At 42.8% G+C, this 27339-nt stretch overlaps 2 protein-coding genes across 2 annotated transcripts; one reads left to right on the top strand and one right to left on the bottom strand.

Annotated features, from left to right (window-relative positions):
- Window positions 1-279: 279 nt before the first annotated feature.
- On the top strand, window positions 280-4127 carry LOC108234333 (putative E3 ubiquitin-protein ligase UBR7). The gene is made up of 11 exons (XM_017413420.3): window positions 280-515; window positions 701-834; window positions 1378-1438; window positions 1515-1610; window positions 1838-1891; window positions 1989-2094; window positions 2182-2300; window positions 2803-2997; window positions 3088-3244; window positions 3372-3433; window positions 3538-4127. The coding sequence occupies exons 1-11, from the start codon at window positions 399-401 to the stop codon at window positions 3619-3621; spliced, it is 1185 nt and encodes a 394-aa protein (XP_017268909.1). The 5' UTR covers window positions 280-398; the 3' UTR covers window positions 3622-4127.
- A 263-nt stretch (window positions 4128-4390) lies between these two features.
- btbd7 (BTB (POZ) domain containing 7) lies at window positions 4391-23809 on the bottom strand. The gene is made up of 12 exons (XM_017418158.3): window positions 23683-23809; window positions 23412-23489; window positions 18139-18370; window positions 14845-15987; window positions 10642-10850; window positions 10085-10160; window positions 9464-9624; window positions 9197-9340; window positions 8701-8890; window positions 8350-8528; window positions 7787-8191; window positions 4391-7647 (listed from the first exon to the last, which is right to left on the bottom strand). Exons 3-12 carry the CDS (start codon window positions 18218-18220, stop codon window positions 6871-6873), a joined length of 3366 nt encoding a protein of 1121 aa, XP_017273647.1. The 5' UTR covers window positions 18221-18370; window positions 23412-23489; window positions 23683-23809; the 3' UTR covers window positions 4391-6870.
- Window positions 23810-27339: the final 3530 nt, after the last annotated feature.

Consider the following 27339-nt stretch of genomic DNA (forward strand, 5'->3'; position numbering starts at 1 on the left):
GCTCTTTTTAGCTAGCCTTTCGTTACGTTTAGCTTCTATCTAGCATTTTTTACCTTCTAGGTTTTAACTAGCTTTTTGCCACATTTAGTTTCAAACTAGCATTTTGCGACTTTTAGCTTCTCTTAGTTTTTAGCTCCTGTTTTGCTTCTTTTATAATTAACAACTCAGCTTGAGTCTCTTCAGCAAACCTCAGCAGTAGTTCATCACTCAGCATCCTTGAAGAAAATGTATTTCAAACGGTTATTTCGAACACATGTGTTCAAGCGACGTGACGTCACTTCCGGCACGTGGTCCCGGCTCAAACTCCCGCCACAGGAACAGCGATTTGTCAACAGTATTGTTCAGCCGCTCGGACCGCGCCATCTCACCGGGTGTTTGCGTTGTGTTTACCCAGAAACATGGCAGCGAGCAGGCAGAACCCGGAGGCGGACGATGTCCTGGTCACCGACGAGGAGGTGGAGCAGGCCCTGTGCGTGCTGGCTGGGAGCGACGCGGAAAAATGCTCCTATTCCCGGGTAAGAAAAGCCTCCCGCGCCGCATCCCTGCGCTTTGTTGCTCGGTTCAAATACAAATGGCCACTGTGGGCACCTTCTAATGCCTTTGTGTTTGCATTGCACTGCAATTCTAATTGTAGACTTGGGGTGAAATATTCGAAATATGTTAATTTTGGGGGGTGATTGTTTTGTGTTCATTGTTGCAGGGTTATGTGAAGAGGCAGGCGGTGTTTGCCTGCAACACTTGCACCCCCAGTGCTGCAGAGCCTGCTGGGGTTTGTCTGGCCTGTGCCAATAAATGCCACGATGGGCACGACATCTTTGAACTGTACACCAAAAGGTAAAGTCTGGCCACTCACACACACACCCCTCTGATCTGTTAGCAAAATATTTAGTGAACCGCTGAACAGATTTGAATAAAACTCATCGAGAGTAATCACTGGATGCACGTCTACAACTGATTAACTTTTGGACTCAACCTGATTTAAGATGGCCTCTACAGCCAATCAACCTTAGCCAGCACAAAAATGGCTGTAACTCAGTCATTTTTACAGCTATTGAGCTAAACTCTAGCATGGTGGTAGCTGAGAGTCATCCCCAAAACATACTCTGAGCACTAACAGATCTTGCTAGGTCTTTGCTTAAATCCTTGGGGTGGGTTGTATGCTTCATTTAGTTGAACACAATATTAATTAAAAAATACCAGAGTAAGCCTAAATCATCCATGCTGCAGTATTTTTTTAATTACTAAAACTTCTGAAGTTATGGCTTTTGGTGTGCCACCCCTTTAAAAACCTTCTGGAGGCGCCGCTGCTCCATGTTTTGTATCAACATGTAACCAAGTCCTTCGCTTATTTTCCAACCTTTCTGTTTGGTCTTGCAGAAGTTTTCGCTGCGATTGTGGGAACGGCAAGTTTGGCGATGTCCAGTGTCAGCTCGTTCCCGTGAGTCCACCGAACCTCCGTTTTTTGCCAACGCCCTTTCGCGTTGCATTCATCTTTTACGTGCATGTGTTTTCAGGTCAAAGATGAGAAGAACGTTAAGAACCGCTACAACCACAACTTCAGCGGCTGCTACTGCGTATGCGACCGTCCCTACCCAGATACAGATGAGCAGGTATTCCCTCCTCCGCCTCGTGCAGATTATTGAAGTTTGTGTTTTCGGTAGCGTTCGTTTTTCTGTGCACAAGATTACTCCGGCTCTGAGTTCCTCAACATACAGTGATGACATCAGTCCCACTATGACATCACAATGATAATGGGTCTTGGCGGAGGTTTGCACTCTCCGAGTGCTTTACGGTTTTCCGTTTTTTTCACCGCCTAATAAAATAGTTTTTTTAACAGGATGACGACGAGATGATTCAGTGCATCATCTGTGAGGACTGGTTTCACAGCAGGGTGAGCGTAAGAGGATTCACATTCCCCGCTCTGTCTGATTTACATTTTATTGCCTCTTTAAGCTTCCTCGTTTTTTTTTTTGTTTGTTTTTGAGCAGCACCTGGGCTGTGCTGTGGTCGAACCAGAGGAGCTGCAGGAGATGAGCTGTGAGGCCTGCATGAGCAAAGCTCCTTTCCTGTGGACATACGCTGCTCACTTCGCAGGTAACCACTTCTACGCGAATCTCGATCCCGCTCTTTGACACGCAGCTCTGTAAGTCGGTGAGGAACGTATGTGGCTGTGTCCTTCAGTACCACCTGTCATCAATGTCAGCCACTCTGAGGAGGACGTGGAGGTCAACGTCGAGGAGGAAACCGAGGAGCGTCAAGGGAGCGATGAGAAACCGACCACCAGTGAGGAGCACACAAAGGTGAGAAATCATACTGATATTAGCCTGGAGGATTCAGGTAATTTGGACTTAAAGTGAACATAACAGCATGTATTCATACCAATATCCTATAAAAATGAATCAGATTTGACATTTCCTTATTGAGGGCTTTTAAAGAAAATCTTAAATGCCGCTCTTGTTTTTTAATCTGATTGCCACAAGGTGGGGCCAAAGGGTAAGAAGCAGATTACAGCCTTAGGGCTCCAGCTCCTGTTATCATGTGCTTCCTGCTCCTCTGGGTAATTAGAGGAGAACTGACCCATGAGGCCCTGCTTCTGTGGCTCTGTAGACAGCCTTGGCCAAGCTTCAGAGCTTACAGTAAACAGGAGATTTTCATCATCCAACCATCACATCAAGTCACCTGGAGACTCCCTCAGATGTATTGCCGTGTATCAAAGTGCCCAGCTGTTGTGGGGTTTCTGATGCCAAAATTCACCCAGTTTTTTATATTTCCCCCCCCCTTTTTAAATCATTTGCACCGTAGGAAGTGGAAAACGGGTGCTCCCCAGGCAAACGAACTCATGACGAAATGACAAGCGGCTCTCTAAAGGGCACAAGCAGAAGCGCAGAGTGCAGGCTGAAGGAGCTGCAGGCGCAGGGGTTAGTCGGGCAGAGACGGGGAGCCGTGTTCTGGCCTTACGGATGGCGCTCCGAGCTCTGCACCTGCACAAGCTGCAAGGTAGGTCAACAGACACCATCGATCCTTGTGTGTAGTAAAATAGGGCTAGCCTGTAATCCACATTCATCACCTGTGTGTGTGTGTGTGCAGAAGGTTTACGTGGCTACAGAAGTGCAGTTTCTCATGGATCAGTCTGACACCATTTTGGCCTACGAGAAGAGAGGATTGGAGGCGCCGTTCGGGCAGCACCCTCTGATGGCGCTGATAGGCTCGATGAACCGCGTGCAGCAGCTGGAGGTCATTTACGGTGAGGATGGAAAGGGCAGGAAGGAAGAAATCAGATTGGTGTTCTTCCGCAGATGCAATCATGTAAACTTGAACGAAATGGAGACGGAGAGACTTGAAGTGCACTAAAATAACTCGTCTTCCTCCAGGTATCAACGAGCTGACAGCCGCAATCAGCGAGTTCTTAGAGCGGTGTGTTTCTGAAGGAAAGGTAAGAAAAGACTGTTGCCGAGTCATGTTCCCCGGACTTCTCGTTTGTTCTTTTTGCCCGTTTTCCTCATGCTCCATCTGAATCCTCCCCTTTGTGTCTGTCAGACTGTCACAGCTGAAGCCATACACGAATTCTTTGAAGAGCTGCGAGAAAAGAAGAGACGCAGAACCACTCCTGCATCGGAGTAAAACCAAGTTCCCTCTGCTGCCATCATATGCTGGGTTCATATGGGGCTTTAAATGAATGTGTCATTTTGAAGATGACCCTTTTCATCTCCAAAATAAAGTGCTTTTTTTGCTGGAAATGTGAGTTTAAAGCTTGGAAATGTTGCCTACTGTACCGATTTATATTTTGTTCAGGTATTAGGATTATGATTTTGTCTTTATTATTATTATGAATGCCTTTTAAAATGTGATGAAAGTCTGTAACTTGAAACAGATGTTGCACATTTAAGCCTTTTTATTACCACAAGTAAATGTGTTTCTGCACAAGGTCTCTTTGAGTTTGTTTGCTTTTAACGTTTGCAAGACTTTTAATTGCCCATGATTGTAATTGAAAGTGTTCTTTTAGTTGAGATTTAAGTTTATATTGTTAGGACTTTTACTGTCTGCAATCAGTTAAGATGATTGAAACTGATGGACTGTGAAGGGTATTATTTGAATGTGGATTAGTACAAATAAAACTGGAGAAATTATATTTTCTGCAAATATGCACTGAATGACTCGACTGAAATTAGCAGAAGCTAAAACTGAGTTTGTTCAAACCTCTGCTTAAACATGGTAATGTATTTCTGTGGGGAAATCTTTTGTATAAATGTCACAAATATCAAGTCTGCACCCATCTCCTGAAAGAGCTGAACATTTTGATATCTGCATGGCTAAAATAGCACAAAGTATGCAGAAATAGATTGCAAAAAACAACAGGTAAACAATCACAATGAGTAAATGGACATAATGATGTGTATTCCATAATATTAAACAGTTTATTTTGAGGATGCCAAAGTTGACCACTGTTATGCACCTTTTTGAGGTGACAGTAGAAAAATAGATTCAGTGAAACTAAATGCAACTTAATATTGATCTACAAACACGGTTTCTATATCATACAAGTACAATGTACTTGATACAATTCAACACAAGCAATCACACATTTCAGGTGTTTTTTGTTTTGTTTTGGTGTTTTTTTTCAAAAGTTGCTAAGTAACGCTATGTACACGAAACGAGCTACATGAGATTTCAAAGAACTACTTGATGCATGCTGGTAAGCTGGTAGAAAAGAGCTTGCATAGACATCAAAGTCACTGATCCAATAAAAGCCCGGCCGCAGGCAGGGGAAGGCACTGACTCCTCTACAGCAAAAGAGCAAAACAACGACTTTGACTCAATGGAACATTGTCCTGGAAAATAATAAAAACAAAAGCTACCCAACGTGAACATGGGGAGGAATCTGGAGTTTTGCATTTTTTCCCCGTGAAGCAACTAAGATGGAAAAACCATTTTTCTGCTTGGCGAACTCATCAATGGAAAGCAGAGAGTAATATCTTGAGATCGTCCACATGTTACATTTAAAAATGGAGGGGGGGGGGCGGCTCTACGAACATGGCAATCCACATTACTTACAATATTAAAAAAAAAAAAAAAACAGCTCTCAATGCATAACATTTAAGAACAAAAGTTTCTGAAACAATCTTTGTTTTGTACCACACATTCTTAGTGAGATTTCATGACGAAGACATGTACACAGTGCTGTCCACTACAGTTAAAAACATACACCTTCAACAACCACTAAGATGTGATAGAAACCATAAAAAATTCATCAGAACGCGTGGAACTAAATTCATTATATACAATTTCCATTGGAGATATGTGCAAGCAATCGCCGACTTCCTCGGCGCAGGTTATCTTTTGTTCGAAATTCATTTGTTCTTCCCTTCTGCTGACACCCAGATGGCTCCAACAGTGCAAAGATACTTGTGAGGTTTAACACCAGCTATCAGCTGTAACAGGCTTATTTATATGTGTGGACTTGCAGGCTTTTTGGAGCTACAGCTGCAGCGGGTCTCTAACAATATATTTAACAGTATCAGCACTGCGAATGCATATCTGTCTCTCATGAGGTGGAAACATGGAGGTCCGGTATATGCATATAGTATTACAATTAAGTGAAATCAACCTCTAGTACTCTGAAAAATAATAAAAATGTACTTGTGTCTGTAGTGAAAAAATAGGAGTTAAAAGAAGATGTGAAACACTGAATTGAATAAAAAGTAGCTAAAACTGAATAATCTAAGCACTTGTTAAGGCTTTAGATTCGATTACTTGATGCTAAATGTAACAGGGAGCTTTCACACAACAACCACTGCACTCTGTGCCAGACTGGTTAGTATCCTCAGACTCTGATATGTACAAAGAAGACCTGACTAAAAAATGGGAGTGTACAGTACTGGGATTGTCTAAACACCTGTGTGCATTAAAGCTATCCTTGCACACGGACACACACACACACACACACACACACACACACACCTGCTTCAGCTGCTAGTCCCCAGCTGCACGTCAGTCATCACGGCACCCTTATATTTTCCACTGTGGTTCGGTAATGAATCCACCTGTGATTCTCTGCTCCTGGAGGCCCCACCCAGCTGAAAACACCAGGCCTTTCAGATAGACACAAAGGCTATGATAGTTAACACCTGATACAATTATCAGACTCGGTTACTGGGAAACTGTGAGCTCTGATGACCCACTTCCTGTCAAATGCAATTCCTCCTATGTGTGTCAAAGTCTCAGTTCTTAATAAACCAACTGTGAAGATGCAGGACCAGGAGGGAGAAGATACTTAGGTGGGTTGTCATAGACATGCTACAGGTTGAAATGAAAATGCAACAGGAGCAAAATAATATGGTCTGACATATTTACATATGATTTTATCACAATACTTTGTCCCAGGTTGTGTGCCATTATACAGCTGCATAAACAGATTCATCATCCACTGGTCTCCCCACTGTCTCGAGAGACAACAGGGCCAACCAATCAAGTCTTTGTTCAGGCATGAGTTCATAATTGAGCTCTGACAATGGTGAGACCACTTCATGCAAACTTTACACAACGTAGTGCCAACATCCCTCTTAAGAATCAAAATCAAGCGATTACTCTATTCCACAAAATTCCCAATAATCCTCTAAACCAGCAGGCCACTTGCATCAACAGCTAACCAACTTACTCTTTTCCATACGGACTGTGTGATGGATAGCACAGTGTGATAGAGGTAGGACAAAAGGACAGATTCTTTAAATAGCAACATCTACAACCCCTTTTCCCTGTTCCTCTCAAACACCCACATAGGCACACATTTAGTGCTTTGCTGTCCGTTTTGATGGACAGCAACTCATCACTTTTTCCCCTTCCTTAACTCAAACCCCTGGTCCTGAACTGTGGTTAAAGTGCCGATTTTTTGTAAGGGTAGTCAGGTTTGCTGGGCGACCTGCGGTCTCGGACAAGATCCTCGCTGACACTGTTTCTGTGGGGCTGCTGCAGGGGTCCTGGACCTGATGATTCTCCACCTAGAACCATGTCTTCTGGACCATCTCTCGATCCTATGTGCCTCTCTTCATAGCTGTCCATATTTCCACTGGGGGACCTTAAATGGCCTAATCCATGAGTCAGGTCTGTCTCATTTGGTCGCCCCTTAGGAAACTGCCCAGTCCTGGGCTGAGGGCAAGAGGGGCTGGCAAGGACCCCCTCATGCCTCTGAGATTTTATACTGAGAACATCAAGCCTTAGAGGGTCTGGAGCAGTCCGTCCCGACGTGTGGCCGTGGGTCTGACAGTCAGAAACATAAGGAGGGGGATATGAGCCGGATGGATTGCAGCTGTGGCTGTAGAGATCTGGTCCTGGAAAGGTGGCCAGAGGGTGAGAGGAAGTTGGGGTTGCAGGTCGACAGGAGAAGTCATACAGGTCAGGGAACTCAGCTTGAGCCTCTAGTTTGGGTTCTGGAGCGTGTCTCTTGCAGGAATGCCCATGTCCAGGACCATAACCATGGTTGAGGCGGGCAGAAGGACAGGGCCCATGGGGCAGGTGGTGGCTTGAAGGTCCCATGGGGCTGTGAGGACCTTCCCTGTCCATCTCTGCCATGTGCTGCTCCCTCAGGGACATGACTGAGACACCGAGCGCAATATCAGGCATGAACTCCCTTATAACAGGCTCCACACTCATCTGCATCAGAAAACAGATATGGTACAATTACCTGACGGATAATCAGGATCTTTATTACTTCATCCATAAGAAATAAAACTAAAAACAATTAAAAAGTATACAGAACAATAAGCATAGGAGGTCTCAGAGCCAAACTCACCACTTGCTGGTCTGAAAGCAAGGTTCTGCCCATAGCCTGTGGGTTGGTGCAGTCTGGGGGCTGGGGCCTGGGCACAGAGGAGTACTCTGAACTGCCATGCTTGGAGGCTGCATGGCGCTGGATCAGAGTGCGGTTGCACGGGTAGGAGAAGGAGCGAGTGGGGGTCGGCAGGGGCACACGAGGCCGCCAGGCGCCCTTGAGCTGGGCATGGCTGGGCGTGGCGGGGGGGTGATAAGGGGGAGGTGGAGGAGGTAGGGGTGGGTGGAAGCCTGCTACCCCTTCCAGCTCTGTTATCATGCTGTCCATGGCTGGACTGCTGTTTACTCGACAACGACCCACCTGGCGCAGGGCCAGAATTGGACTCTCATCTCCAAACCGCTCATCCGGAAAGAACTTGGATGGGTTCTGAAAAAAAATTAATAAATAAATAAAAATCTATATAAACAAGAGCTAAAATATTTATACGTTTTCCCAATATTCCAAAACGATTTAACTGCATTGCATTTTCAGGCTGCGATCTGATGAGGTCCGTCTGTGCTTTATGTTTCGCCTTTTTCCTTTACCTGCAGGAGCTCAGTGGCTCCATCTGCCAGACCGAACTCCCTCAGCACCCGAAGCTGCAGCTCGTAGCTGACTGTGGCTCCCTCACCGCAGTTGAGGGCATAAGCTCGCTGGACCTGCTCTGTATGTCTCAGCTCATGCAGCCTTCGAATCATATCCTTTACTACAGACAGTGAAGGCACTGGAAAAAGAAAAGAATTCATGTTGTTTTCACATCACTTGAATAACTCAGTGCTCAAAATAAGTACTGAGATCACTAAAAATCCTTGGGCACATTGTCATGTTTTCTTTTTATCAAACTGATTAGACAATTTTCACTTCATAATTTTTTATTTTTTTAAACAGTATCCTACCTGGAATTTCATTAGCCACAACCGACGGAGCTGTGCTCGAGTTGCACGCCATTTGTTGGTGGTTGATCATGTGACAGCACTGAGGCACGGCGTTGTTGACCATGTAGAGCGTGTCTGGGACGTTGGACATGCGCACCAGGCGCAAACGTACCAAGTCCGTCTGCTCCACCATCATTTCATCAAGCACAGACTGAGGCCACATTAAAAAAAAAAAAAAATACAATAAATCTGTGTAACTGAAGGACACGGAGTACATTTTGCAAATTTGTTCCACTTGACTGACACCTCATTTAATAATGATTCTCTCTGGTCTATGAATATGTTCATCAATATTCATAGACCTGTAATTTATAAGGAAATTTTGCAAATGGAAATCAAATTCATTTCAGTCCAGATGATAAAGGACATTATTGAATACCAAATGGCAGGTATCCATAGCAGCATTGATAGTTTTAATATGTACGTCTAAGCTCTGTCGGAAGTTAATGAGCCTCACCTTAGCCTCCTCAACGTAAGGGGAGAAGAGCCGAGGACGCACATAGATCCCTGCATTCTTCTGCCGTAACCAGGCATTGGCTTTCCCGCCCTCAGCTGTGGGCAGCATGTCTGACGGGGGAGTACTAATCAAACCCCTCTTAAGCTGTGAACAGAGCGAACACCGTGGATCAATATTCAGCTTATGAAGGTCACAGCGAGACAAACACACATTGGTAGAAAACAACAGGAGAAAAAAAAAAAAAAAAGGCAGAAAAGGAGCACTGACTGCGTCGGCGAGGACATCACTGTTGGGAGGCAAGATGTGCTCGGTTCGGATGTAGGGCAGGAGCGGAGACAGGATCTCCTTCAGCTCCTCCACGTCCAAGTCTCGCCTTTTCACCCCCCTTTTGTTGACGCTGTGGGCTGTGCCACTCAACAGGTTGGGCTCTGGGTGAACAAGGACAGGAACAGCCAACAGCAGATTTTTAATACAATGGAGATGAAATTAATTATTTATTTATTCGACTATGACTATGCTTTTAACGCTATTAAGTTTGCAGCCTGCTGGCTAATTTTCACGCAGTTTGACAGGTTTAAATTAACAAGCCCCGGATAAATAGGGCATTGCCTGCAGCGTTGTTCATGTTTCTGAATAAATTCGCTGGCTCTTAAAATATTAATAAAACCTTTTGACCACAAACCTTACAAAACATCATTTATCAGGTTACAACACACAAATGACATAATTAATAAAGCAGAAGTGACTTTATGTTGACTTTATTTATGAGGGTACGGTTGTTGTTTTTTTTTATCTTAAATGTATTTTGGGGGTTTTAGTAAGTGGGCAATTTCCTCAGAGCAATTAGGCAGTCTGCTGAGAGGGTAATTATAGAGTGTATTATCTTACCCCTGTCCGCCATCCTCTTAATAAGCTGCTGCTCGCCCCACTTAACAACATACTTGAGAATGTCCTGTTCACTGGCCTGTGAATGAAACCAAGATGGAGCAAAAGAAGGATAAAGGGCAAGGAGAAAGACAGACACAAAAAGTATTAACAGAGACCTCTTTTCATTGTGTGAAACAAAACTGGGGAGCTGTTAAACAACGATCAGTTGATAATGCAGCATGTTCAGACTGTGACCCGGCAAAGCTGAGGCCTGGTTGGTCGGTTTGTGTAGTTGGATTACAACACTTTACCTCAACCATCTGGCCTAGTGCCCAACCTGTTTGGTAATGCAGATGAGAACTCAACTCTGATTAAGTTCAAGGTTTGCAGGCGATAACTTCCAGGGAATTGTGTTTCTGAGCATGTGAATATATACATGTTGATCATAAGTATAGTGTGTGACTGCATTCATATAATTGTACATTTACAGAATTTTTACCAAGTGATCACTGTGAACCACTCAGTAAACTGTTGCCATCTTTAACATTTCACAAAACGGACTGCTGATGCGTCTGTACCTGAAGGTAGTCAGATTGAATTGCGCTGAGAAGGTGTTCTTTGCCGAGCTCGTAGAGAACATCGGAGGTGACGACCTGGCTGAACTCTTCGCAGAGGAAGTGCATGGCCTGCCTGTGGACCCACTTGGAGCCGTACGGCTGGGAGCTCCACTTCAGAATGGGAACCAGAGAGTCCAGGGACAAGCTTTCGACGACGATGTCTTCACATCCTGGAAGGGACAATGAGAGAAAGAAGAAATTTACATCTTCATATGTAGTCCAGAGCAGTTTTTAGCCAGGAATGCATCAATTAAAGCTGACAGATAATAGCTAAAAACTTGAGATTAATCAAATGATAAAATCAGAGTATTTCTTTGTGAAACTTGCATCACTGCCAAATCATCAGTCATTTTGATTGTCATTCACTGACCCATGGAGTCTCCCTCTAGTAGCCTCCCGCATCCTCCATGCTGCGCTTTCTAAATCAGAGCACATACCAGAACAGCAGGCAGTGGCTTTACCCCATAACACACCAACCCACAGAAATGCCTTTGATACCTTGATGTGTTTTGGTCTCAAGCTGCCTTCCCTTTACCGTGTTAAGTAAACACAGCAGCCTGAGGAAATGTGCTGCCGGTGCGCCAGCACACACACACTTGTGTGCGTGAATCTAAAATGCATTAACAAGCCACAGAAGGCTTGGGGAATTATGTACTTGCTGCTCAAGCAGTTCAAAATAGAACTATGCTTTGCAAATGCAGCCAACACTGGCACTCAAAGTCACACTAAATCTAAGAGGGATCCATTAAGGAAGAAACAAAATAAAATATCCAACATCCATTTGAAGTACATAAAAATCAGTGGAGTCAGGCACATCTACGCCAATCCAGAACAAGACAGAACTTAAGAGGCTCTTAGTAAAAATTGTTCTCTGATAGTGAATGCTGAATACAAAATAGACATCCATTGAGAAAAAAAAAAAGACAGCTGTTAAGTCAGAGCTGCTATGAACTGAAATATGAGCTTGCCAAATTTCACATTCCAGTCTGTCCTGTCTATCATTTTATCTTTGGGCCAGTAGCATTGCTCCTCGGGGAAAATCTTATCTTAAAACAGAAATTTTAAAGCTGCACTTCCAACCCCAGCCCACCCCTTTGAACACACACACTGAGAAATTGGCTCGCACTTGACAGAGTGATGCCCAGAGATGTGTTTGAATCTAAAGCTTTATGTACACCCAAGCAATATGCGCACACTTTAATGATCAGCACATTTTAATGCTGACATGAGGAGCAATAATGTACAGGCACATGCATCACATATGTTCACAAAGATTTAGACGCACTTCCCGGTTTGGCCTTCCAAAGTTGTAATAGCAAGCTAAAGAAAAGCAAAACAGGCAGGGTGGAAGTCTTACATGGGTAATAGGACAGATGAGGCTAAAATTAGGTCTAATGCACCTTTAATATTTGTGATAGATACTGTAGGAGCTAATGGATCCCAAGCATCTGTTTCTCATGGTCTATCTGCTGTCTGTCTTCTGGAAAGTGCTGCAACTTTTTTTTTTTTTTTTTTAACGGCATTGCATCTTTGTCCTTTTTGAAAAGCAGACACACAGGCACCCACCAGCAGCAGCAAGCAATTCCCCACGTGGGACCAAAGACACCGACAAACAAACGTCTCTGCTTTGAGTTAGCCCATTAGCATTTACAGTGACAGCCCGCCTTTTAAAACAAAGCACTTTTATTATGAGCTGGAGATTAGAATCGGCATTATATCCAATGCTAACCCTGCTCCTTTCTCTCCGCAGGTGGCACACCACATTCACTTGAGCTTAGCAGACTGACGGGACCAACAACACGACAGCGAGTACAGCAGCCGTCAGCTTCACATTACCTTCGGGGGGGCATAAACACTATTCGTCTCCGTGGCTGATGATTAATCAAGGACTTTCAGTCAATACTGTCACAAGACAGGGCGCCAAACGAGCTGGTCAGGCAGCTCGTTACCCAGGAAGAGCGACTAAGGACAAACCGCATGAGCTCTGTGGTGTATTTAAAAGTTATTAGGGGTTTTTAAGTCTGGTTATCATTTGAGTGAGACGTCCTAAAAATGAAGCACATCTTGAGATTTAATATGCCTGATGAGGTACAACTTAAAAAAAAAAAGCAGTGACAGAGCTGTCTGAAGATTAGATGGCTTTCTCCACATGAAACCCCTGACATAAGCCTCTCTGCTGCCTCCTGGAGAGACCTGGCAGCTCCTGAGTTTCTGAAGTGGCAGCGTGGACTCTGCCAAATAAAAAGTCTTGTTCATAATTTACCAACAGATGGCGGGATGATTGTAGGAGTTTGGAGAATTTAAATGTCAGAATAAAGTGTAAGAGGGGTCTTAAAACGTCACGAAGCTGCAAGACGTGCACCAGATCAAACCCGTTTCACAGGGTTTATGAGACGATTTGATCTGTGCAGAAAAGATTGAGACAAAACAAACAATATGAGGGGCGTGTGAGGATGACAGCCTTTGCCTGCTCACAGATTAAAGCGACCAACAGAGTAACATCTTATCACTGAGCGAGATGTGACAGCACGGATCTTATAAAGCTGATTGATTTTCAACTCTTCAGTCAATAGTCAGTCAATGAAGCTGCTACACCTGTTAGATACTGAATGTTTTAAAAAAAAAAAAAAAATATATATATATATATATATATATACACACACACACACACACACACAAGATTCTGTCTCTGCAAAATGTCTTCAGCTTTTCCAGGAAGTTCCTCTTTGAGCTGGATGTTCAGAAGTTGCTTTAAAGCGATAAGGGTCACACATCTTCCACTTTGTGAGACCGCATCAAGCGCCGTGCCTCTTATCACCATTTCAGAACAACGAAAAAAACTATATAGTTCATGCAAAGCTCACAGTGTACCTGAATGTAACTCAGCTTCATGAATCAGTGGGATCACTTTGCATACAGACAGGTTAAACAAATCAGAGTACGTTGTACATCTGCAACTGATTCTCAGTAAGAGCCTGTTAGCCATAAAAAAAAAAATCTCATTAAAAAAAGGCACAACGCACAAGAAACAACTGCAGTAAGGAAATCTGATTTGGAACAAATCATTAGATGCATTTTAACCACCATAATCAAGTGTTTTATTTTTTATTAAACAGTGTGAATTTAACTACACAGCATGAGGCTGTGAAATGTTATGCTAAAATCATTGCGTGCATCTCATATTATCATTTTAAGAAGCTAATACCAATTATCATGACCACAAGATGCATGGGGATATGATCATTGACAGGCTGACCTTATTACGAAACGCAGTGAGCTAAGACATCTCTCTTTGGAGGAGGTGCAGGTGATAAACAGATGGTTCAAGTCAAAGCGTGGCTTTAACCTCTAGCGTGTTTCCGAGGTCACTCTTGAACAGTAGCAAGAGTCAAAAAAAAAAAACCCCCCCAGTGTAATCCGAGTAAAGATATATCAGTGATAAAGTGCTGACAGAGGCGTGGATGCACTGCGTGAGCCAGCTGTCTGCTCTCAGAAACACAGCCTGTGATACTTGCAGGAACATATTGATACAGGCCGTGTATAAACATGTTCCTGCACTGATATCACTGTCAGTGTGAGAAAAAAAAATATCAAGACATTAAACATGACGCGCATAAAAGCAGGGAACGGATCGCGCTTGAGTTTCACGAGGCGTTTCTTTTTTAAATAAAAGCCGAGCAGATATGACAAAGAACAGCTACAATGTCGAGTTCATAGAAACAGACACTATAATTATGACAGAATAAATGGGCAAATTGGTTTCGAAATTCCAGATCAAGACTGCTTTACTGCATTAACACAGTCAATGTCGAGGGTTTTATGCAATTTGCGGCTGAGACCTTGGCAGCAATGAAACTGAACAGGAAGGAAGAAATTATCGAGGAATGAGACCACACGAAAAACTGTGCGGCGCGGTACGCTGAAAAAAGTTGAGCCGGACGATTAAATTGAACAAATCTGCACGTTCTGAATCTGATTGGATTATATTTACAATAGTTCAGTAATTTTTTGGGTGGTGTTTTTATTAAAATAAAAATCCGGACAAACATAGTAGATATATACCAATATAGTGAAAAGGTTAGATTTAGATTACAAACAACACAAATACACCGTATGTATAGATTATGAGTAACATGTTTTGATTTATGTGGGATACTGACTTACCTTGAGCCAGCATGTTGAACTCCAGAAACAAAGCTATGTGGTACAGCTCCATGGCCTCCTCGGTGCGTGTGCTGGCGCCGCGGCCGCCCGAAACGAGGGCTTGCACCTCGCCAAGGCTGCCCGCTGATGGGCTGCCACGCAGCACCAGGCTGAGGTCGACCACATCGGTGTACATGCAGTGCAGAATCACCTGCACATATTTCCGTGGGATGATGGACTCGTCCAACACTATTCGGGTGGGTGTCTGCAACGTGCGCTCGGTCATTTCCTCCCCTGTGCGAATACGTCTCTGCAGAAGGTTTCTGAAGAAGGGGGAGCGTGCTGAGAGGATGGCCTTGTGAGCCCTGAGGTCCTCGTCCGGGGTCTCCGGTGCCCCACTGGCTCCCGAGACCGCTGTCGGCGCTGCAGCCATAGCCCCTCTCTCGTTACAGCTCTCGATCATCTCAGAGTCTGAGGAGAAGCTGAGCAGAGCGTCATAGTAGCACATGTAGTCAAACAAGCCCTTCATATCCGCCTCCAGGGAGTTTGGTGTTCCAAACTCCTCACTGAGCTGCACCAGTACGTCCACATTTTGCAACCTGGTATCTTCTGCGCCGCCCACCCCAAACTCCCCGGTGTACAAGTAGTGAAGCAGGGCAGAGAACATGGGCACGTCGATGCCGGCCGTGTCGATGTCCATGAGTACCTCTGCTCCGTAACCAGGAGATGAGGAAAGCAAGGTTTTGAAGAAGGGGCAGCGGGCAGCCAGGATGGCCCGGTGAGCTGGGAAACATGTACCTTGGAAGATGAGATCTACGTCAGTGCAATACTTGTGCTGGTAGAGAGCAGCCAGATCCCGCTGCAAGCTGGGAGCCTCAGCCCGAGCCAGACTGGCCTGGAAGCTCAGCTCCTTGAGGGCTGCCGTGCCCTCATACTCCTCCACCAGGGCGTTGGTGTCGCGGACATCCCACCCTGACAACAGTTCCCGCATCTGCCGCGCGTGATCTGCTGAGCGGCTCGACTTCCTCCTTTTGATAAACCTCCGTTTGAGAGTTGCCAGACCAAGGCTCTTCTTCTTCCTGTCTGTGGGCCGCTCATGGCCGTGCTCCAGGCTATACAGCTTTGACTCCCAGCCATATCCCTGCTGAGAGTAAGATGAGGTACCTAGAATAAAAACATGAGGAAATTAGTTTTAAAACATACACATTTAAAAGACAGGGGATAACTCGTTTACATCATCCACTATAACAGTTAAACATCTAAATCTTCATGCAGATATTTTGCATTCATAAGGTTTTTTTTTTTGCTTCCCTCGTTTGTCCACCAAACCTGTTTCTATTGTCCCACATGTTATGTTTATTTCAACAGGAAATAAACCAGTAGTTCCCAGCTCTGGAGTATTCTTGAGTTGTACCTTCAAAATATTCAAACTCCGCATGTTCTTTTTTGAGACGGGATACTCTGGCTTCCTCCCACAGTCCAAAAATATGCATCTTAGGTTAACTGGTGATTATAAATGGTCTTTGAGTGTGCGAGCGTGTCTTGTGTGTCTTCTTGTGGCCTGTGATGAACCGGTAACTAATCCAGGATGTACCCCAGAGTCTCAGGGACAGCTAGGATAGGCTCCAGCCCACTCAGTCCCTTGACAAGGCTACAACAGGTATAAAAAATGAATGACTCAGTGAATAAAAACTGCTCTGAATTGTACAGGTTTGAGAATTTATTCAACCGTGCCATTCCTATTACTCATGTTTTTATTTCTTTACCAGCACAAACAAGACGGATTGAAATTTGGAAAACTGTACAAGTAAACGTAGGTGTCTACACTTTTGACAGTATCAGAATTATTTTATTCTTGTTTTTAAAGTCAAAGTGTATTACCATTAAAACAAACAAAAAAATAAAGACTTAAAAAAGGGGATTAGCTGAAAATAAACAGAAACCTAATTAACATTTGTCTCTGGTCATCTTTTGCATACAAATGCATCCCATTTTAAAATGACTTACCAGTCAGACATTATTTTATTTGCCAAACACAAAACATCACTGTAGTCCAGACTGCTAGAAACACAACCTCCCCCTGGCACCCTTTTAGGAGCGAGCACACACTGCCCCGATCCGACTACCAAAGCACCTGGATCAAATTCAACTGCAAAGTAAGACAGACAGAATCCCCATTTTCTTTCATTTCAGCCCTAACAATGACTCATTATGGGGTAAGAACCAATTATAGTTTCGTTCTGCTTTGTACTCCTCCATAAAGTTCAGCCCTTTCACATATTTAGGCCTAGCCAATTACCCTAAATGGCAGTTCTGTTTGGCCTGAGACGGGACTTGTACGTCAGCGGAGGCTCTGCCAAGGAGATCCTCTCCGCCTGACCTTCTGTCAGCATCCATCAGTGTGACCCAAATAGTAATCATTCAAACTCCGAATGATCTGTGCCTGGGATAAACTGGCTCCTTTGACGATGCTTTCGATTTAAAGTCCACAAAAAACTCAAACTCAAGTCATTTTGAAACTGAAATAAATGTTTTAGTGAAAAAAGGACAAACTCTCAGACACTAAGGACTCGGTAAAAACAAAAAAGAAAAGAGCCATGAAGCAGAGTCTTCCTCTTTCTTCAAAAACGCTACTTAACTTTAAATGTTCACTTGCCTAACTGTAAACCACCTCACACATGGAAACTATTACAACCTATGCTACTCAGACTGCTTCGGTTTTTGCAGATGCAAAGTTAAAACAAAAACCTTCATATACTGTTTTTTTGACAGTATTAAGTCTCAAACTGAAGCTGACTCACATATGACACAAATAGTCCCAAAGGCACTATTTCAACTACAGCTTCTATCTAAGCTAATAATAGGGAATACTTTATAGAATTTTGGTTAAACACACATCTGAAAATAAGTTTCATTGCTCATCTACTTCTGCTAATACATAACCAAGGCATAGAATGGTACACAGCGCTGCTTTTTAATGCATTTGCAGCAGTTGTATGAGTCAATGGCCCAGTTCAAGAGCTCTTCTGCACAAAATTATTCACCCCCTGCACCATCAGTTGCCATGGAAGCAGGTTAATCTAATCTAAAGTGTGAGTTTGTTCATGGTTAGACCCCTATTAGTATGCATATGTAGAAGACACAATTAGGTTCATGTCAAAAGGTGGGGAAGTTTATTTTATCTTTTTAACCTTACAGTACATTTCTCATAGGCTTTAACACATGCCAACTGAAAATACATCAGAACAGGATCAGAGTTTACCCTAAAACTGAGCTCAACTCCCTTTCAGGGACGCTAGCTTTTAACGAACTTACCTATAAAAGTCTGCTGAGCCTGTGTATTTCCCCCGAAGCGCGGGGAGCATGAGTGTGGATAGCTGGATCCATTGGCCCCCATCCTTACGTTTCTTCACTTGCTATGTGGGGGTCCCCCCTCTCGCTGAGTCATTCTGCTCAGACTACAGATTCCTTTCGAGCCTCAGTTGTGGGGTCAGGAATGATGGATCGTCTGAAGCATCATCAGAGCCCCAGGACCCGGCTGCCATGCCTGGAGGAAAGAAGATGAGAGATGGCACAAAAGAAAAGAAAAGAAATTTCATTTCACCGCAAAGTCTGTGTTTTAAATGCTGCCGACTAACATCTCACAGGGACCACAGCGTGATGGGTTTGGGCTGGAGTGGAGATTCTGTAAGCGATGATGAACACCCAGAGACGTCAACGTTAGTGGAGTTGAACAGAGTTAACACCTAATACGAACCATTACATCCCTTAAGCAACATTGATTTTAGGAGAAATAATCTAAGCCCCTCTGGCTGTTTTACGAGGCTGAAATGCTTAAAAAAATCCCCAACAACTATTATATAAGATGTGTGTTCAGACCTTATCTCTAATCTTAAACAGCAACTTCAGTCAACAAAGACTTCCTCTTTCTTCCCTCAGGAAACTGATTGCCAGTCAACTACAATTAAACACAGATGTATTTTGGTTTCAGCAAAAAAAAGGTAAAAACCCAACTCAGTCCAGTCCTTTTCTTATCCATAATGTCAGTTTTAGCAGCTTAATCATTCGTAGGATTTCCACATCTTCCCCATTCATTTTTATGTTAACATCCAGACAGGAAATAGTTTTGCTGCCTGTTTAGTGATTAAAACAGGATCTGATACCCTCATTTACACTTCTGCACTTTCTCAAGCTTGCTGTCAAACGGCCTCGTGACTCAGCAAGTCTTGCAAGTTTAGAGGGATATATATATACATTAAAAAAAAGAAAATCGGTTATGTCTGAACACGTATACAACCCAGTAACATGACAATACGAGACTACATAAATGTACATACCGTCAGCAATTTCACGGCACAGTTTAAAATATTGCTAGTGTTGGTACCTACGTATAAAAAAGGTGAACAGGAAAGGCTTTGAGTCCCTGATTCAGCAGGGACAAGCTATCCGAGCCCGCTGACTCTCCTCTGATTGGGAGATCAGTGTTAAAGCCCCGGCGCTCTCAAGTTGCCACGGCTGCAGCCTTAAGCAACCCTTAACCCCATCTGCTCTGAGAAGAACAGACCACAACGAGCTTCAGTCTGAACATATTAACAAGCTGACGCAAGCAGAAGAATTGAACTGCACTTGGTGTATATGTGGAAAATAAATATCTCTATATATTCTTTACCCAACCGTTTCTTGTTGTACTGGTCATTGCGAGGCTTCTAGAAGGTTTTATGAAGGATAAGTAGTATGCTGCAGTATATGTAGTTCGATTTTTGTGAGTTTTTTAAGCACACAGACTGCTTATTTCATCTATAAAGGTTCTCATGTCCAACATGTGGAAGTAAACGATATTATTCCAGGTTTGCTGATGATGGGTGTATTTTTGGCCTTTTTGGAAATCGTTAAATAATGAGGTAATTGTTAATAAAGGCTTGTGTAAACTGGTTAATGTGACAGGACGAGATGTCTGGTGAAAGATTGCTGATTGAAGTCATTATGAAGAAAACAGGCCTTGTTAACTGATCAAGCTAATGACGGAGTATGAATTAGATGCTTACAAGCAGGGAAACTCAATACCAACATCAGACTATTGTTCAAAGCAGAGGGAAATGATTACTTCTCCAACGCAGTCCGATAATAAGTAACTCCATATGCATGTTTCTTTTAAATAAAACACTAATGAAAGAATTAGAAATGTCAATATCATTGTAGACTTTTAAAAGACGAAAAAAAAAGTCTGCTATAAATATGAGCATCCGGGTCTTTTTTTTTTGTGAAACCAGACTGGGAACTAAACTGTGATACGAGATCTGTTTTATCTCAGCCTGCTAGTTTTTCCTGCCTACCATACTAATAAATCATCGTGTCTGCCCCTGTAGAGCAGCACTCCACAGCCTCCCAAGGGTTTGATGGAAAACCACAGCCTCTTTCTCCACACACACACACCAAACTCTGATAGAAAAAGTTTTTATTTCAACAGACTGCCTCGACGAAGAGCGTCGTCAGAAGGAATTTATTTGGACAAAATTAGAAATTGAATTTGAATATGTAGGAGAGAATAAAAAAGCCCTCGAGATATTAACAAAAGGCAGCACTGGTGGCGGAGGTCCTCAAAGGGAAACAGCACAGACAGAATAAAACAAAGCAATCGACACATCAATTGAATAATATGCTGAACTCCCCAGCCAGGCAGCTTTAACTCATTTAAATGAATGAACCAAATTTAACTTTAGCTGCAATGCAGAATCCTAAAAGCATAATTTAGGACAGCTACTTCCCCGAGACCTGACTCATTCTGTTCATCAAAGAAGCATCTCTGCTATAATCTCTCGAAAGCCAAACATTAAGACACTTTGCTGCACTTTAGACCCAAACAGTGAGCTGCAGTGTCGCAGACGGAGGAAGGCAGACGCCGGCAGAGCTGGACTATGCTTCTCTAATGAGAGGTGACAGGAGACACTCCCTGCCCCCCACCTATCTCTCTGCGAACACACATTCGCACACAGACATATGCACTCTTTCAAACCGCTCACCTTGCACCCATTTATACCCTTTTTATTTGATTTTTTTAAACTAAAAACATGCAAGTAAATAAAAACCAGCCACTCTTAATAGTTGGCTAAACAAACTCATGCTCTATCGATGGATATTATTCCACAGAAATACTTAACACAAAGACAAGACCAATGTATTATTCAAATGACTCACAGGGCACTATCAATCATTTATGCGGACTTCTTCATCATGGCAGGAGAAAATGGAAGACGCAGGTACAAAAGCCTCCTTTCCTGCATGCGGGCACAAGATTTCAGCATCATTAAGCCCTTTATTCTATAAACCATAAGTCATTCACTGAAACTCACGCAGAACAACACTGTAAGCTGGTCGTGAAACGACTTTGACGACAAACACCGAGGTGAAGAATCGGTTCGGCGGTTTGAGCGATGATCAAGAGGCTTACTCGTTATTTTCCTGATAATCGTACGGCGGCTTATCAATCTAGAGGCACAAACCGTTCAGCTTCGATGACTAAAGTCAAGTTGTGCCCACCATTAAACGGATGCCTTCATTGGACTCAACGGCAGCAACATAAATTTCCTGGAGAACAAACGCAGAGTCAAGCTGCGATTAACAGAGCGGATTTTTTTTTTTTATGCTCGTACATGTACAGTTCTCCAACTGAACCTTTTTTTTTTTTAAACGGTTTTGAAAAAGTAACAGTAACAAAACCTGCCGCATGACCCGTAACGAGATGCGGCCATTCCATGCTTTCCAAGGCACAAAAACAGACAGTAATTATAGAAAGCATGACACTATAGAGATAATTGATTCAATCTGAGGTGATATAAAAAGGAGAGAATACAAAAACGTGCAGAAAACAGAAATTCCCAACAAAACCTGACCTCTGTGGTATTGACGTGCCCCTGGATAAATCCTACAACAAGATGAACTGCAGGTGAATGGAAAACTGCACAAAAATGACCTTTTTAACTAAATTGATGGATGATTAGAGAGACAACATTCAGAGGCAGAACACAAAAATCAGCTATATCTCTTGGTAATTATGTAAATTGGATTCTAATCATGCCATTTAGCTGATAACAGGCTGCATGAATCAGAAAAGACTGGAGAACAGTCAACATATTAAAACGATGACTCATGGCGAACAACCTCTGGATTAGCCCGTGTCAACCAACGTCAGAAACTGTGGCGCTGCTGAATGTTTGACATTTCACTGACTGCATGATCAGCTGATTATATTTTTTCGCTCCAGAGGCAGCCAGGCACAACCCAAACAATGCACATCACCCGCCGTGGTTCGTAAACAGCGGCGAACACGTGGCCTTCTTTTCAAAACCTTTGGCCAAAGAGAAAACTATAAACCTAAAGAGCAGAAGACGGTAAAACGCCTTCCCGCAGGTCCGTGCGACAGTCAACACTGACCGGGGGAACATATTGTCAAGGCACCGTCGAGTGCTCACAAACAAGCAACTGCACAAACAACCCGGCAGCTGATCTTCAGGAAATGAATGGCCACTCAGAAAACAATGAGTGCTTATTTTAAGAGGAGGTATCAATGCTCCTTGTTGTGTGGCCAATGTAAACAGCATGCAGGCCAAAGTCCAGCTCATTCATCAGCTTCTCTGCAGCGTGTACACCTAAAGACTTCTGAGCATGTAGCCTCGACGATTACAGGTCATTATACATCCCTGGACAGCTGACACGAATCCTTGGCCTGGGAAAAAGAGGATCATATCTGCTGAGGAGCACGTTTTTTCCAAAAGATGAGACCCGAACACACTCACAGGTTCTGTGGGAGGCCGGATTAGGGAAACCGCTGATGATTGTACACACAATTTAAGTGATTACTACATGATTATCACCGTCTGCATATGGCTCCTCAGCAGTTAAAGAAGTGGTGACACAACAGCCTTGGGATAACTCTGCAACAACAAAATAAATAAATAAAGCACTTGGGTGGACTGAAAAACATACTATGCCTACACAAATCAAAGCTGAAAGCCTACAGCTATAATCAACACTTAAATATACACTGGGCATAATTTGAGAAGAGCAAAAGCCTTATTTGCAGGTAGTGGATGGAATGGTAGCCTGATAACAGAATAACCAGCAACATGTAGGTCAATTTCAAAGTAAAAAAATCCGCAATCATCCTAAACTTTTCTCTCAGCCTGGCCTCCCACACTGAAACAGATGCTCCTTTATATGATATAAGTATTCAGAAATCCATCATTTGAAAAGGCTTTGTTAGCCTACGAGCTATTGTTGCTCTCTGGACTACTGGTGAGCTATGGCTGCTAAACGGAAGCCTCGGTTAAAAGTGCTTCTAAGAGCAAAAAACACAAATAAGTGTCTCGTTTCTCGCTGCAGATGAGAGCTATAAGGAATGCCCCCCAATTTTTTTTTCTGTAGCCCAGCCAGAGGAGCCCACCACAGTCTTGTAATTAGTAGCATATCCTTGGAGGCTAGGGTAAGCTATCCGTGTCGCTTTGACTTCACCCCTCGGAAACCGCAATCTTACTTCGAGCAGGATGCGAGGCAACTGTTGAAAAAGCGAGCGAGCCGAAAAACGCGTTTACCCGAAAGTGAAGCGCTTCGTGGGCATCATTTCCCCTCGAATCACATCGTAGTTTCGGCAGCACTCCGATCCAACTTATCTGTGGCAGAGAGGAAAGAGAGAAGGAGAGAGAGAGAGAGAGAGAGAGAGAGAGAAAAAAATGCAGCTCAACACCTTCTTCTTTTTCCAACTCTGCTCATTACGCACAGCTCGACGTCGACGTCCACATTAAACCCCTTATAAGCAATATTTCCCCACTTGTGTCGACTTTCCGGCGATTTTTCGGCATTTACCTCGATCGACTGCTAAACCAGAACCGTCCTTATTCTTGGTTCGGATTGGTATTTCCCCCCATAGTAGCACAACGCCTTGTTGGGTGGTTATTATGGCCTATCCCGAAGGTACCGATTTCAAGCTAGCTATGCTACGCTTAGCGGTTTCCGGTTATGCCTTTCAAAATAAAACCTCGACACATTGCCCACTCGTGTGTTTAGCGCGACGCTACAGAGGAACGTCACATATTTATTTGTAGCTAAGCATCTGTCGCTGCCAGCTAATAGAAAACGACACGGTCTTCTAAGACAATTGGGAATAAAAAATAAGATTATTTTCCTGTAGTTCTGCGAACTTGACAGGAGGCCCATTCTGTTCTCTAAGCAGGTTGTGCAATAATTCATTTACGAGCGCCCTCTAGTGACCACATGGCGACAGTAACCATTAGACATGATTTTTTTTATTTTTGCATTATCTTTTTATACATTCATGTATATTTGAAGCGATTTGTTCTAGGCAGTTTTCCCCTTGAAAACATATTTTAATTATTGTTAATTGCATCCTTCTGGAACCATATGCATCATGCAATGTTTGTACATATTTGTGCAACCAATGTCCTTTATTGCTCTTCAACTCGGTGTGCAATAATAATAGTAAAGGATTTGAATCATTTTAAAAAAGGCTTTTCGTTTTTTTTCATGTTGCAGCGCTGTGGATCAAGTACTTCAGGCAACCAGATGAGGGCGTCAAAACACCTAATGTGAGCTGAAGCCCTCTGACAAATCAGAAAATCATTCATTCAGGTCCTCAGGCCTGGAAAACCAAACTTTTTTGTTGCATTTATTGCTGCAATGGCTCATCTGTAAAGTTTTAGATGTAAAAATTTGTTGAATGGTTAGAGTCAGGTCTGCACCTCTGGCTCACTGGTGTGCTCGTTCCTTCACGACGAGAGTGATAAATCACACACTGGTATTAAAGAAATCACTTGAAGTTTTTCTAAGTATATGTTGATTACATGCATGAGCAAACACCAAACTATTTACTGCAATCTCATGCCTTTGTTAGATCTTTTTTATTTTTATTTTTTGTGCAAAGTTGTGCACAATCATTACCAGCAAAAAATGTTCAAGTTAAAAAGAACATGGCTGAAAGTTGTCCATCTTCGAATACCCTCTTTTTACCCATTGTTTTTTCCTCGTTCAGTTCTGTCTAATCTTCAGCTGTGCACACTAGACTAATTTGCCATAATGACAGCTGACTTTGTATGTTTACATGAGGACCTGTGGTCCATGGAAGAAACTCCTCCCAGGAAGAGTGATGGGAAGGATTCAAAGCAGATCCTATCTGCTTGGGTCTCACGGGATGTTTGGAGGGTTTTATGGAGAGACATTTCCTTTAACTTCAAGAGACTGATTCTGGAACCAAGAACAATGTCCCACATCTTCAGGAGACCCTCAAGATTTCTCCTCATGAAAACAATTCAGCAGAACCACAAGTCCACCATCTACAGCAAGCCGCCAAGGGAAAAGATTGGGCCACTGGTAGGACTGATTCTTTTAGCTTGTTTGATAGTAAAGTCTTAAGGGTCCTGTACCTTCCATGCTTCACTTTATTGCTTGTAATGCGAGGAACTCGAGCGAACATTGCTCCCCGGCCGGCAAAGTGGGAGAGATGTTTTATTCATTCTGTATCCATAAGTCAGCGTGAAGCTCTGGCCCCTGAAAAGGGATCCAATGATGGAACTGCAACATAGCAGCCAGCATTTATGCCTCTATAAATCTGCTGATCTGTCCTCGGGGACGTGGACGCAGGGCTTTTTACTAAGCACGTCTCAGGTTAGGAATGTCAGAGTAGAGAAGAACACAGGGAGTATCATTGCAGGAATATATAAAAATAGGGATTGCTTGGAGTCAGCTTGGAGTCCGTTTTTTTTTCATTCAGTCTGGTGCAGCAATAAGAACATGAATATAACTGAATATTATCAGGTCATAAAATGTTGTTAATAACAATATTAATAATAATAAAAGCATTGTTAATCAAATATTCATGTTTATCTTCATTTGGCGCTCTCTTGCAGCAGTCTGCCTTTGCCCTGTGTGTGTTCGCTGTGACTCTCCTGGCTCCGGCTGGGTGGATTATGCACCAGATCCCAGAATATCGGCGGAGATCACCTCCGCAGCCCTGACCTCCTCCAGCATCCTCTGCATCCAGAAAGGCTTCATAACGTGTGTGGAATGCTTTCAAATGTAAAACTGTTTTTTTTTTTCATGTATAAAAGTCTTTATAAAACATCAGATTTTTGTTTCATTTTGGTAGTAATATTTGAAAAATGATAAGTTTACCGACAGATGCAGGATGCAGAGTGAGGGCATTTATTCTCATTAGCTAGAAAAAAGAAAAATATATAAAGTTTGGTAGAGTTTCATATTTTAAAAAGTGCCTTTAACTTATTCTAAAACATTAAAGCTTGCATGTGCTGTCAAATATGTCATATAGCTATAAAACAGGTTTAAATTCTGTAGAAAAATAAAAAAAAATTCACGTCACATTAGAGTCTTTAAGACATGACTCATAGTTTTCACACAGCCACTTCTTCTTCGAGGCTTACTTTTCAGTTTGTCTTTCTGTCTGCTTCTCTTTAACTTGACTGTCAGGGAGCGGGAGACACAGGCGTGTGGTTACCATGGTGACTCCGATGAATCACTGGCAGCAGCTTCAACGTTTATTTTGATCTTGGTTGTCTTTCACAATTCTTAGGTCAAAATGGAGGCATTTCCTCTTAGCTCAGACCATCACAAAGTTATGTTGACATAAATGTTCTAGTTGTGTGAATTTTCAACTTTATTTACAACAATTTACCCTGTAGAAATACATCTTCAGCATACTTACTCTGTTTTTGTCTTCTTTCTCATCTTTTACCTTTTAGCTACCATTCTGCTGCTTTTAGTTTTTAGCTAGCCTTTTACTACTTTTAGCTTCTAGCTTGCCTTTTGCTACATTTAGCTAGCCTTTTGCTAGTATTACCTTTTAGCTACTTTTCTGCTGATTATAGCTATGCTTTTACTACTTTCAAGTTCTAGCTGGCCTTTTGATACTTTAGCCTTTTCCTACATTTAGATACCTTTTTACTGCTTTTAGCTTTTGACTTATCGTTTGCTGCTTTTGGTTAGCAATTTGGTTCTTTTAGCTTTTAGCTATTAGTTTTCTTCTTTTAACTTTTAGCTACTGTTCTGCTGATTTTAGCTAGCCTTTTACAGTTTAGCCTTTGGCTAGCCTTTTGCTACATTTAGTTGGCCTTTTACTGCTTTTAGCTTTTAACTAACCTTTTGCTTCTTTTAGCTTTTAGCTATTGTTTATCTCCTTTAACCTTTTAGCTACTGTTCTGCTGCTTTTAGGTTGCCTTTTAAATTTTAGCCTTTACCTAGAATTTTGCTTCATTTTGTTTGCATTTTACTACTTTTTGCTTTTAACTAACCTTTTGCTGCTTTTAGATAGCATTGTACTACTTTGGGGTTTTAGCCAGCATTCAGCCTCTTGTAGCTTTTAGCTGTTGTTTTGCTTCTTTTAGCTTTAACACCTCAACTTTCAGCTTCTTCAGCAAACTCGAGGCACTTAGCTCTCAGCATTCTTTAAAGATAATAAATTTCTCTAAATATCAGGTATAAAATTAGAAATGT

Source organism: Kryptolebias marmoratus, linkage group LG10 (genome assembly GCF_001649575.2).
Source record: "Kryptolebias marmoratus isolate JLee-2015 linkage group LG10, ASM164957v2, whole genome shotgun sequence".
NCBI classification, from domain to species: Eukaryota; Metazoa; Chordata; class Actinopteri; order Cyprinodontiformes; family Rivulidae; genus Kryptolebias; species Kryptolebias marmoratus.

Bases quoted from the DNA above. Each gene is read 5' to 3' on its own strand.
- LOC108234333 (XM_017413420.3), top strand. From the start codon at position 399: ATGGCAGCGAGCAGGCAGAACCCGGAGGCGGACGATGTCCTGGTCACC. The intron at 2,095-2,181 runs GTAACCACTTCT...TGTGTCCTTCAG, and splicing joins ATACGCTGCTCACTTCGCAG to TACCACCTGTCATCAATGTC. The intron at 2,301-2,802 runs GTGAGAAATCAT...TTTGCACCGTAG, and splicing joins CCAGTGAGGAGCACACAAAG to GAAGTGGAAAACGGGTGCTC.
- btbd7 (XM_017418158.3), bottom strand. From the start codon at position 18,220: ATGGGGGCCAATGGATCCAGCTATCCACACTCATGCTCCCCGCGCTTC. The intron at 9,341-9,463 runs GTCAGTGCTCCT...CTCTGTTCACAG, and splicing joins GTGATGTCCTCGCCGACGCA to CTTAAGAGGGGTTTGATTAG. The intron at 7,648-7,786 runs GTGAGTTTGGCT...TTTCTGATGCAG, and splicing joins TGCTTTCAGACCAGCAAGTG to ATGAGTGTGGAGCCTGTTAT.